General features: G+C 36.0%; 1 protein-coding gene across 1 annotated transcript; it reads right to left on the bottom strand.

Moving 5' to 3' along the window:
- Nucleotides 1-7,742: 7,742 nt before the first annotated feature.
- Nucleotides 7,743-8,276, bottom strand: LOC126681903 (uncharacterized). Its single transcript, XM_050377458.1, has one exon. It carries the CDS (start codon nt 8,274-8,276, stop codon nt 7,743-7,745), a length of 534 nt encoding a protein of 177 aa, XP_050233415.1.
- Nucleotides 8,277-13,946: the final 5,670 nt, after the last annotated feature.

Here is a 13,946-nt window from a genome sequence, read left to right on the forward strand (position 1 = left end):
TTGTTGGGTGATTCTTTTACAAGAATTTAACTTCGAAATTAGAGACAAGAAGGGAGTAGAGAATGTAGTAGCCGATCATGTTTCTCGAATGGAACAAGGAGTAGAAGATAATGGAGATGAAATCGACGATTCATTTCCGGACGAGAAACTTTGAGCAATTAAGGAACTACCATGGTTTGCGGACAAAGTGAACTTTTTAACATCAAAAGTGTTACCCGAGAATTTAAACTTCCACCAAAAGATAAAAAATTTATCTGAGATAAAATTTTACATGTGGGATGACCCTTTATTGTTCAGAACTTGTGCAGATGGCATAATAAGAAGATGCATGCCTAACGAAGAGATGCATTTGATCCTATATGAATGTCATTCTTCACCATACGGAGGACATCATGGTCCTGACAAAACAGCCGCAAAAGTGTTACAATGTGGTTTTTTCTGGTCCACATTGTTCAAAGACGCTAGGAGTTTTATCATGGCTTGTGATCGGTGTCAAAGAACAGGCAACATTGGGAAGGGAAATGAAATGCCGCAACAAGGAATTTTGGAGGTAGAATTGTTTGATGTGTGGGGAATCGACTTCATGGGTCCATTCCCACCCTCGTACGGTAACGCTTACATATTAGTTGTTGTTGATTACGTGTCCAAGTGGGTAGAAGCCGTAGCATTACCTAATAACACTGCGAATAGCGTTGTCAAGTTTGTGAAGAAACAAATTTTCAATGTTTTCGGTGTTCCTCGGGCCATCATTAGTGATAATGGAGTGCATTTCCAAAATTATAAGTTCAAAAATCTCTTGAGTAAAAATGGTTGCCAGTCAAGTTGAACTTTCTAATAGAGAACTTAAACAAATTTTGGAAAAAACAGTTGGTGCGTCTAGAAAAGATTGGGATATTAAATTAGACGATGCTTTGTGGGCATATAGAACGGCCTATAAAACTCCTTTAGGGATATCGCCTTATAGGTTAGTTTTTGGCAAACCGCGTCATTACCCGTCGAGTTGGAACATAGAGCTTATTGCACAATAAAACAACTGAACTATAATTTCAAATCCGCGTGTGAAAAATGACTTTTGCAGCTCAATGAGTTAGATGAAATACGGCGTGTTTCATTCGAAAATGCGCGGATATATAAAGAACGCACCAAAGTTTGGCACGACAAGCGAATCAAACGGAGATAGTTCAAGGAAGGACAAAAAGTGTTATTGTTCAAATCCCGTCTTAAACTCTTTCCGGGAAAACTCAAGTCGAGATGGTCCGGACCATTTCGTATCTCGAAAGTCCATCCTCATGGAGCCCTTGAGATTGACAATCACTTTAATGGGAGTAAGTTTCTTATCAATGGTCAAAGAGCAAAACACTACTATGAAGGTGAGCAATTATGAAGTGTCTGCACTTTCAAATTTGACGATTGAATCGGATAACACGTCGAGCCACGACGCTAAATAAAGCGCTTGTTAGGAGGCACTCTAACATTAGTTAGGTACGTTTTCTTTTAAGTTTTCAAAAAAAAAAAAACTTTTCCGTGTCTTTAAAAAAATGTTTGGAAATTTTTTCAAAGTCTTAGGCAGTGGCTGAACCGGCCCTAAACCGGTCCTCGTATTTGGGCCGGTTGAACACCGGTTCAGCACACTGATTGGGTTCATAGCCTTAACCGGCTCTGAACCGGTCCTCATAACTGGGCGGTCATACATCTGATTAGCGAAATTTTTCAAGAAAAAATTATTTCGTCCGCACGTGAAAAGTTTCCTTTTTTTGCAATAATTTCTGTCTGATTTTCTTTCATTGCTAGGTCCAATGTGAACAAATCATTAGGAATCACTCCATATCAATTTCTTATTTTGTTTTGACATTCCTTGTGAAAAGTTTCCTTACCCTTCACCTTCCTCTTTTAAATTCCTTCCTTTGTCAAATTCTTTCCTTTATACTTGCTAAAACTTTCCCGATAAATTGATGGTTTTTTCTGAGCCAATTCATCACCATCTCAAGCTTTTTCTTACTCTTAAAAACACTCAATTTCAACAACATTTTCAAAGTTTTCATGGGTTACAATTACTCCGATTCTGATTCCGAGTCGGAACGTCAATTTTACCGGAATGTGGAAAATCGTTTCGCCCTCAAGAGTACCCTGATTCCTTTTGGAGTGATGATTCTTTCGGATCCGTTGGTCATTCCTCTATGATGACGGATTCCACCTTTCCCTCCAATTACTTGATGGAGGATGTTTGTGATGTTTCTTCTCCACCTACTCGAGTCATCATTAGTGATGAGGAGGAAGAGGAGAAAGTTGCTCCAAATGAGATTGACCAATCTGATCCGGAGTTAGACAAAACAAGTGATGAGGAACCAGAGAAAGAAGAGTCAAGTGATGAGAAAACAAAGGATTCCTTCAACAATGTGTCGAGTATCAATGTGGCTTTGAACTCTTATCCGGGCATGATTACACCTAGTCTGGATTATAATAGTTCAAGTGAGGAATCAATAACAATCTTGAATAAGTTTTTGGAACCGGTTGTGGTGGCCCCACAAATGGGAACAATCCTTAGCCCAATCATCATCCATGATGTTGAGTCTATTACCGCCCCTAAGAAGAGTTGGTTTCAAAGAACAATTTTTGATGAGGAGGAGGATAGGGATTACTTGTCATATTTGAGTACTAGAGAGGAATTTAGTGAACCTTATGAATTGGAGGATATGGTTGTGGAGATGGTTCGGGCTAGAGGTCGTCTGAGGATCATGAGAGAAGGCAAGGTTGATCGTCCTAGGAAGGTTTATTGCATGAAACCGAAAATTAATTAAGGAGGCGGAAGGGTATGGAATTGGACTAGTTGTCGTTTTTATTTTCCCTTTGTTATGTTTCTTTATGTTGTTTGTTTTATTTTCCTTTTTATGTTTAAGTTGTTTGTCGTTTTCAATTAAAGAATAAAGTCCAATGTCGTTTGTTATTCCTGTTTCCAAATTTTCATATTCTGTTTGTTGTTTCAATTAAATAATACAATAAATCAGGAAAATGAAAAATAATTTTTCAATTTTTTTTAATCCAGACCCTCAACCGGTCCTGGACCGGCTCTGAGTCGAGCAGATGGGCACCGGTTAACGTACTCAATGTTGTCAAACTCGCTTTTTTATTTTAGAATCGGAATAGGGATAATAAACTCGTAACGTAAAATCGTATCATAAAATCATAAGATTTTACAGATTCTATAAAATATAATTTTAAAACTATTAAGGTACAAATATTTAAAAATATCAATAATTTTTTATTTTATTAAATTTTTTATTATTTATATTTTATTTATAATTTAACTCAACAATCACTTTTTTGAAGAAATAGTTAGCTATTTGAATATGAAGATACAATTAGAAATAAATATAAAGGCACAATGAAAAAAAATCAAAGGCATGTAATATTAAATTTCAATTTGCAGCAAATTGATCTACTAGCTTTAGAAAAATAGAAAAAATATTATGAAAAAAAACCTTGGAAATAATAATATTATGGCTACAATTATACAATTTTCAGTTTTAATAAGTTTTAATGGTCATGGCCCATGTGTAAAGAAAGTGGAATCCTTTTTTTATTGTTTTCAAAATTGCCAATTGAATAGAATAAGCTCAGATGTCAAAGAAAAGAAAGAATTAGTCCAACTGTCCAAGCTCTTCTTTGGAAATTGTAAGCTTTAACACTCAAATCTGAAATCGTGAAAAAACGTATCAAAATCGCATTTTTACCGATATTATTCATTTAACTCGCATTTCAACACGATTTCAGCAAGAAACGATTTTCTAGACGAGTTAAATCGTTTGTATGATTTTAACTCGCAAAATCGTAAAATCATACGAGTTGAAACGCGATTTTAACAACACTGGAGGTACTGCCTTATTTTTTTCAAAACAGACCTTCAAACCGGCGCTCAACCGGTCCTCGATTCAGAATCGGTTGCACGCTGGTTTAGCAACTGATACGTTTAAAACGTATCAGTTGAGGCAATTCAAGCACTTTCTTTCTTTTTCTCAATTTGTCCTTTGAGAGAACCCGATTTTCCTCTCAAACTGGAGAATTTTGGCATTATATTCACTTCTATATAACATTTCGGGTCCATTTCTCCAAGAAAACTCCAATTACACACCATTCAAAGGTATGTTTTCTTGAACTATTTCACTTTGATTTTGTTTGATTTAGGATAAAATTGATAGAATTGATTGTTGAATAGGGTGTTTCTAGTGTTTAATCTTATTACCCAACATCAATTATGCTTTAAATTGCACGAAATTTATCTAAATTGAATCTAAGAGCATAAACCCTAGATTTTCTTAATTTGGGGTTTTCAATAAATTGATCCACCAAGTCTGTCTAGTTGCTCTAGGAGACAAATTGAGGGTGCTAATGACTTAATCTGAATAATAACATGTGTTTTCAGTAGTTGAGTATTGATTTATAGCATATATTTTTTGTTTTTGTTTCTCCTGCTGTTAATTACTGAGTTGCAGCTGTTTCAATCTATATAACCTGAAATTCAGTCACTATTATACTTGAGTTTGTGATGATTAACGCACTTGTATAGTTGTTGTGCGCTTTGTTTTTACTTGTGGTTGGTTGGTTTTCATTTTTGTGTAGGTATGACAATGAAGGGCAAATCCACTGCCGCAACCACTTCGAAAGGCAAACAACAGTTGAGAAAACGGAAGGGTGTACCATATGGTTCAGGGAAATTCTCATCACAAGAGAATAGTGACTGGTTTGATGTCACTGCAACCAATACAATAATCATTGAGAAGACAGTGCATCCGGAGGTAGATGAGGAGTTAGAAATTAGATCCGCATTTGAAGCACTGGGATGGGCTAAGATTCTGGATTTATCCGGTGAGTACTGTCCTACCCTAGTACGCGAATGTTATGCGGATATCAAATATAAAAATCAGCAGAAGGTACTTGTGATTGAAAGTTATGTGAGAGGAAGGCAAGTTTCTATTTCTGCGGCCATGTTGAATGAAATGTTTGAACTCCCTGTCCAGGGAGAAATTCGTCCTGAATTCCATGCCTATAGGACTGAGATTGTTAGTGACCAATAGTGGTTGCTTGATTCGGCTAGAGCTGGGTTGCATATTGAATGAACTTTAGAAAGGGGGCGGATGCTACTTTTAGCTAGAAAATTGAATCTCTGACCTCGCTTGCTTGCTTATTTGTTTTCATTTAATGTTGCACCTAAGGCTAGTGGGTTGAACGAGATTAGAGTTACTGATCTCTATTGGATGGATATGATGTTGTTTGGATTTTAAGGACAGGTTCAAGGGGTACCATTGGCTTCTATTATTATGAGCCATATTTTTTATGCTTCGCGATCCACAGCGAAGGCCTTGGTTTTCCCTATTTTGATTAACAGGGTACTTCAGAGAGCACGTGTAGTGATTCCAGCCGGAGAGCCAAAATTCACAGAGCGTCGTGATGTAGTTACATATGAGATGATAGACCGCTCGCATTACAAGAAAATCCATGGCATTTGGCGGAATATTCAGACATTTTCTATTCAAGAGGGAGAGGTCTCCCCACCGCCAGTCGTAGAGCCGCTTATTCCTCCACCGGTTCCACCAAAGGAACCAGTTCGACCAGCTGCACTAGCACGAGTCCCAGTGCGCACTCTACTTAGGAGACTAACTCGCATTTTTCGCAGTGTTCAGAAAGATGTGGCAGATACTAGAGCAGCTGTTGAGAGGATTGAGAACGAGGTGAGAGCAATCCAAGCTAATCAACATGGGAATCACGCTCCTATGGGATCTCGCTCACGCCTAGGGAGTAGTATTTGATTTCTTTTATTTTTATTTAGTTTCAGTTCTTTTAGGTTATTTTGAGATATTTTGCATCACTTTTTCGTGAACACTATATTAGTTCGTTTTGAGATATTTTTAACTTTGTAGTTTATTTTGGTATTTTAACCACATTTGTCAGACATTGTTCTGTGAAAATTCAGCAGCTCTTTTTGTGGATTTCGCTGCCCTCCAAACCGAAAAAGGGAAGATCTCTTTCCTTATCTTTTGCATTTTGCATTTTTTTGTACATTGAGGACATGCAACGTTTTAGTGTGGAGTGAATAGGTAACATGAACAAATGTTTTATCAAAATAAAAATGGAGATAAATTGTTTGTTTTCAAGAATTGTTGTAACAGTAAATTTATAATCTGTATCACTTTGACTCAATAGTCAATTTAACCCATAAATTAGATTTTTTGACTTGTGTATTTTTGTAAAGGAAAATGAAAGATAAATTTTTTTTTTGTCATAGTCTTCTTTAAATATCATGTAATGTCCCAAATTTTGGCAAAACCACACTTAACATATTGAATTATTCACTTGAACTAATTGGAGAGATTTTGAGCCCAAAAGCATTTGTATGCTTTAATTCTTGTTGAGTGACCTGATTGTAAAGATTGTTTTTCAAAACTTGCTCTAACATGCAAATTGAGACTTGTTGATTAATTGTGACATTAAAATGATATGGGCAATTAGGATTAACCCCACATTCTTTCTCTTTTGCTGCGTACCCTGTAAATCTCCCTTAGATAAACCAAGTTTGAGCACAAGCCAATTTTTTCTTTCTTACACTTCAGTGAACCCATTTCCATTTTTGATACCCCTCTTTGACTGCACATTTAAAAGCTAGAATTGACTGTTTTCTAATTATTCAGTTCACCATTTGTTGTTAATTTGTTAAAAGCAAATGCTCGGTGTAATAAAAATTCCAAAAAACAAAAGCAAAAGAGCCAAGAAAAATCAAAAAGAAAAAGTTAAAAAAAGAAGAAAATCTATATATATATAAAAGAAAGGGAGCAATAAAAAGAAAAATTCCCAAGAAAAAAAGATAAATAAATAAATCTCGGAATAAATTGAGAATAGTATAATGCATACAAATGGTGAAGTTAAAGGAGACAGTCAATTTTCAGTTTTAAATTAACCATGTATAGCCTTTTTCAAACCTTACCCTTACCTTTTTTTTGGTACAAGAGAAGAGGTAAAGCCTAAACAAAGTTATAGATGAATAAACATACTATAAAAATTTCATAAAAATCATGAGAAATCCAAGGAATATGCTATCTGGTGGAGCATCAAGAGCAAAATTCCCCATCATATCTAGAGCTGTATGTAATATCAAGAGGAATCGGTTCAGAAGGACCAATCTTATCATCTCCCGTAGTAGGCAAACAAGCCGAGTTGTATGAATTATTTGCAGAATCCTTCTGAGACACGTTGTTGTAAGTGACTGTTACAACGGAATGCTTAGTCCTATCCAAAGTTGTAGGCGCAGAATTAACAATGAATCTATTAGTATGGACATTAGAATTTATGGGCTTGTTGGGTTGGCTAACTCGTTGGGCTTTATTAGGAGAAATAGTAGTATGACTAGCAGGGGCATTAGGGTCTTTAATTGCATGACTAGAGTGAGATACATGTATTTCCTTTTGAACATCTACCATTTCAATCGAATCATGGCTCTTTCCTAAATCATGGGATATGCCCAAATCGACTGATTCCAAACTTTGAAATATAGATCCTTGTTGATTTTCCTTGTTAACTACCTTAACAGATTTAATCCCTATAGATTTACCATTTACAGCTTTTGACTTTCCCTTTTTACTAACCATCATCCATGGACCGAAATTAGGGCATTCTTTTTTATTCAAAAAAATCGTCTATGAACTTGCCGGAGACTCCTCGGTACTCGAAGTTTCTTTTTCAACATGAACAACCTACGGACAGCGAACTTTGACATGTCCAAATTTTCCGCATTCAAAATAAATACGTGGGAGGCATTCATACTCCACAAACTGAACTTTCCCGTCGAGATTGAATTGAGACACTAAAGATTTGCTTAAATCCAGTTCTACTGCTATTCTAGAAAATTTTCCGCGTTCAACCACTTCCGTACAATAATCAATCTTCACAACTTTGCCCACCACATCACCGATATATCTCAGAACTTTTTTATTATAATAATGGATTGGCATACCAGGAAGACGAATCCAAGCATGAATAGAGTGAATCTTTCCATTAATACAATCAAAATCTGGATTCCAAGCTTGCACCGACAGATAGTGACCAAGAACAACCCAAGGACCTCCTGTGATTACTGTTTCAACATCTGAACCACTATTGAACTTATCCAAGAAGAATTCATTTTCCAAATTAATAATATCAAAACCTTGGGTGAAACTCCACATAGAATCCAATCTATTACAGAGAGTTTTATATCCAATAGGTCTACCAAGCAATTTAACCACCATCGTTGTATGTCATGGCTTATAAAGTGTTCTTTGAATTCGATCAGAAAAAGAAATGGACGGCATACTTCCAAGCGTAGACACCCTTACATCCTCATCTGAAATAAAAAAAATATCATAGCTACCGGCCAAAATCTCCTACCTTTCATTATTTGACTGTAAAATTTGTATCCCTAAATGACAAGCCTTCCACTTGTGATTCGTGTAACACTTCATTCCGAAATTTTGCTTTTTTGGTGGATCTGTCTTCCGCCGTTGGCTCTGTATTTTCTTCTTGTTGAGAGAGAGCACTCATTTTCTTTAATTGTTTAACCTTACCCTTACCTTAACCCCATTACAACCTTGAATAAAAGTCCCATTGATTTTTGCTATAATTTTTCTAAATAGTGGATTTTTGATGATTTTGCAAGCCTATGGTAAAACACATTTGCAAATCAGTTGAGTGAAATTCATTCCCTAAACACTTGTGTGTTAAAGAGAGACATCTTGCGATGGTAATGATTCAATTTGTTGTATGTAGTTAAACCAAATTTTTGTACATTTGTGATAATTAGTTTTGACTTATGTTAAAAAGTGAGAATTCAAAAGTTTTCCTTGAAAATTTTCGCAAGTCAATTAATTAATTTAAAGGGATAAATTGCAAATAGAGGATCATAATGCAGTTATAACAATTTACTTGTACATTGATTTTACTTAAGGACAAACAATTGTCCTAATGTGGGATAGTTTGATAAGACTCCATTTTACGTAATTTTTATACTACTTTTAATTCGTATTTTAATCCTTTTTACGGAAATAAGAGGTGTTTTTAGTTACTTGTACTCCTTTTATAGTTTTTAATATAAAATGTAAATAATTAACATTCATAGAGTATTTTTGAATAAAACATAGCTTAGTTGGAGAAATAATCAAGTCAGACTGATTTGGGTCAAAAACAGGACAGTCAACCAAAGCCCGACTCAGACCAGTCAAAAAACAGTTAAACCGAAGCAAGGAAATCGAACCAGAGGCTCAACCGGTGCTTGACCGGCCCCCAATATTAAACCGGTTCAGGGCCGGTCAAGCTTCCGCCTACAAAAAAGTAAGTCAACCGGCCCTTAATCGGTGCTCGACACCAAACCGGTTCAAGGCCGGTTGACACTCTAAATATGGCCAGATCATCTGTTTTGGGCACTTCCAGAAGCCTTGTTAGGTGCATATTGACACTCATATGAACATATCATGTGTTCACACTCAAGATGGGATTTTTTCTTGGCTTGCACATAAAGAAATGACCTTTGTCAATTGCTCCATCTCATTATGGAAATGAAACTTGCAAGCTTGACTCCAATCAAACCATACAAGGCAAGAAAAAGATCAAGTTTGGATCCTACTCAAGATGAGCAAAGGAAAGAAGATCTTGCAAGACTTGGCTACCACTCCTTTTATGCCTATAAATAGGACACATTTGTGTAGAGAAAAACCATTCACTTACACTTGCAATTGTATAAACATTTACTCTAAGATAGTTCTTATCAATCATTATTTCTCTTTTCATTTCTCCTCTCATATGTTCTCAAGGTACAACAATTACATTGTTATTTTCAATATGACAATGGATTGCTAAACCTTTAAACTAGGATTAGGGATGTAGCCTAGTTGAAAGGAAAGTCTTAATTATGTATTAGTGCATCTCATTAATGTTGTTAAACAAGAGTTTTTTTAAATCTGTTAGAATGATCATGAATATTAAGATTAGCTACCTTAATGTTTTTATCCTAGAATGCATGTGAAGGACCTATCGGTGAAGCATGAATTTGGACCTAGAGATTTAAACACAATTTACTTAAGAATAGAGATATGTCTAAGAAATTGTGATGGCGCTAATTGTTTTGCTTAATGGGTTTAATTAATTAATATGGTAATTGAGAAATATCCAGAATTAATTAAACACAAGTTTATGTCTCGAGAGAGAATAAACATATCTTAGAAACAATTGTCATGGAAAAGCTTTTGAGATGTATTATTGCATATGATAGAACTTCCCCTCGACTAAGGTGAAACCCGAAATCCTAGTTGTTTTAAATTTTGATATTTTATCCAAAATATTCTTTCATTTTATATTACTTAATTAATTGTTTTCAACATCAAATCAAATTAACAGAACAGTTACATTACAAAAGTTAAATTAAATAACATTTTAAAGAGTTCGTCCTTTGTGGATTCGACCTCGAATACTTCGAGTATTGCTTGCTACAATTGATTATGTACACTTGTAGAATTAAGCGATCACCCAGCCCTTGGATGTGGTCTTGGGCAGGTCTGGGCGGGTACCAAGCCCATGAACATGTCTATTTCTGGCGATCCAATTGATTTCTCAAATTGTCAAAAATGACTTTCAGGATCCCTTAGGTTATGATTTTTGTACATGAGTCATTGAATCTATAAATTTAACCATACACTTATAAAACCGTCACGACCCAATTTCATAGATCGTGACCGGCGCTAGGGTATGGGAGCGGTAGCTCTGAAACCCGTAGCTAGCTTTGCAAATAACACACAAACATATAATAACAATCAACCTGCATAAAACCAATGATCAGGGGAAACCGAGACTCAAACATAAGTCTAGATATTATATCAACAATATAGAAATAAATGTTGGGTTCAACTCCGAGACTCCAAAAAATTGGCAGTTATAATAAATATTCATAAACCAAAATATACAATAAAGAATGCCAACAAAATAGGTAATAGTCGGACCAATCCAACAAACCAACATAACTATAAAAGTAATAAAGACAATACTAATACTACTGCGGTCTAAGAGTATTAAAATAAGAAAGACTATCTTTATTTAAAACAAAAATTAGACCTCCACGGAAATAATAAAATCTGGAGATCAACAGACAAGCTCAAAATCATAAACCTGAAAAATTGGGAAACAACGGGGTCAAATATACTGAGATGGGTTCATAATACCATTTACATTTACTTAGTGAAAAACCTTTGAAATAAGATTCTTTAATACTATAATATATATAAGGGTTAATTACAGATAAAATCATCACCTTTACAAGAAAGCTAAAAAATAACACGACCTTTAAAACATGTCAATTTAGGACACCATCTTTCGTTTCTTTTCAAAAACAACATCGGCAATTTTTAGTGGCGTTTCCTGACGTGTCACTCCTATCAAGTATCCAAATAAAATGACAAGGAATGGATTGATTTACCTTACCAATTCAATGAATAAGATAATCTCATAAATGAGATGATTCCAACGCTACAAGAATAAGATTGAACGAAGAAATGAGCCACAAATCAATTTGAATGAAAAACCATGATTAAAGTTGAATAAAAAGAATTAAAACACTTACCAATAGTCTAAGGCACCAAAAAATGGAATGGGAACGGGTGGAATTGAATTAGAAATGAGTTTAGGGATTAGGGATTCGAGTGGGGGCTGATTTGGTTTACTAACGTACTTTTTATAGATAAAATCAAAGCGAACTGGTTCTATGGCCGGTTCTACTGTGCAGAACCAGTCGCAGGATCTATCAGAACAAAAGTGAACCGGCCCTCTGGCTGGTTCTTCTGGACGAAACCGGTTGGAGAACCGGTTCGCTTACTGCCCAGCAAGATAAAGCAAACCAGACCTCCGAACCGGTTCTACTCACTAGGTCCGGTCCTAGGTCCGGTCAAGTCCTAAAAACCAACTCGCAACGCATCCAAACACATCGCGAAAGCCACGATACAATCCGCCAAAGAACACAAAAGTTGTGAACCAAACCAACACCAAAACACATGAACATGTCGAAACTAAAGTCCAACACAAATCAAACTTTAAACGGATAATCAAACCACCAAAACAAGACGGGAAAACACGGGGTATTATATTCTCCCTACTTTAATAAAATTCACCCTCGAATTTAAACCACAAAAACGAGCAAAATAACAAACATGATGCACATACAAAACCAAACTTAATCACATAAAAAAAATAAGCCCAACACACCTCAAGGAAAGAGGAAATGATAACGTTTCTTCATATTGGACTCTGTCTCCCAAGTGCACTCCTCAACTAAATGATTACGCCAAAAAACTTTGACCATCAGAATCTTCTTATTCTGTAACTTACGCACTTGCGTATAAACAACCTCAACAGGCTACTCCTCATATGATAACTCTTGGTCAATCTCAACGCTCTACGGTACAATCACGTGAGAAGGATCGGAAACGCACTTCTGCAACATAGAAATATGAAACACGGCCTGAACCAACGACATATCTGGTGGTAAGGCCAAACGATACGCCACCGCTCCAACACACTAAACAATCTCATACGACCCAACGTATCTCGGTGCTAGCTTTCCTTTAACACCAAAAAGGATAACACCCTTCATTGACAAAACTCGAAGAAACACGTAGTTATATGCTGACTAAAAGCAGTCAGTCTTCGCTTAATCAACGATACCTTTTCTAAGGTAATCTGAATAATCTCCACTACCAAGAGCTTATGCTTGCTGACCTCTTCCTAACAAATGAGAGATTGACACCTACGCCCATACAAAGTCTCGTAAGGTGCCATCTCAATACTAGCATGGTAACTATTGTTATACGAAAATTTAATCAACGACAAATGAGTATCTCAGCTACCCTGCAAATTCAAGCACACACATCCTGAGCATATCCTCCAAACTATGAATTGTCATCTCAAACTGACTGTTAGTCTGAGGATGAAAAGCGGCACTATAATCTAGCCTCGAATCCAAAGATTCTTGTAACGACTTCCAGAATCTAGAGGTAAAAACCGAACCTCTATTCAAAACAATTGACACTAATACACCGTGAAGGCTGACAATCCTATCAATGTATAACTATGCCAACCTCGAAGCTGAATAGTAATCTTGATTCGTAGAAAGTTAGCCGATTTGGTCATACGGTCAACTATCACCCAAATCGAGTCATACTCCTAGCGGGTACGTAGTAAACCAACCACAAAATCCATTACAATCTGCTCCCACTACCACTCTGCTATAGGTAGTAGTTGCAAATAGCCAAACGGCCTTTAATGTTCTAACTTCACCTGCTGAAAAGTCTAACACTTAGACACAAACTCAGCAATATCCTTTTTCATTTTGTTCCACCAATACGTACCAATGAGATCATGATACATATTAGTCGAAGCTGGATGAACACTGTAAGCTTACTTTTGCGCTTCCTCTAGAAACCGATCTCTCAAACCATCTGAATCTGGAACACACAATCTAGAACCGCATTTGAGAACCCCCATCAACAATCATAATTTAATAGATCGTGACCGGCGCTAGGGTATATGAGTTCTATCTCCGAAACCCGTAGCTAGATTTGCGGATACACACAAACACCTGTATAAAACCAACGCTCGGGGGTAACCGAGACTCGAACCTAAGTCTAACAGTTATATCAACAATATAGAAATAAATGCTCGGTTCAACTTTGAGACTCCCAACAAAATGGCAATTATAATAAATATTCATAAACCAAAGTATACAATAAAGCATGCCAACAGAATAAGTAACATTCGGACCAATCCGACAAACCAACATAACTATAAATTTAATAAAGACAATAGTACTACTACTTCGGTCTAAGAGTATTAAAATAAGAACAACTATCTTTATTTAAAACAAAAATTAGACCTCCAATGAA

This window comes from Mercurialis annua, linkage group LG5 (genome assembly GCF_937616625.2).
Source record: "Mercurialis annua linkage group LG5, ddMerAnnu1.2, whole genome shotgun sequence".
Lineage (NCBI taxonomy): Eukaryota > Viridiplantae > Streptophyta > Magnoliopsida > Malpighiales > Euphorbiaceae > Mercurialis > Mercurialis annua.

Bases quoted from the DNA above. Each gene is read 5' to 3' on its own strand.
- LOC126681903 (XM_050377458.1), bottom strand. From the start codon at position 8,276: ATGGTGGTTAAATTGCTTGGTAGACCTATTGGATATAAAACTCTCTGT.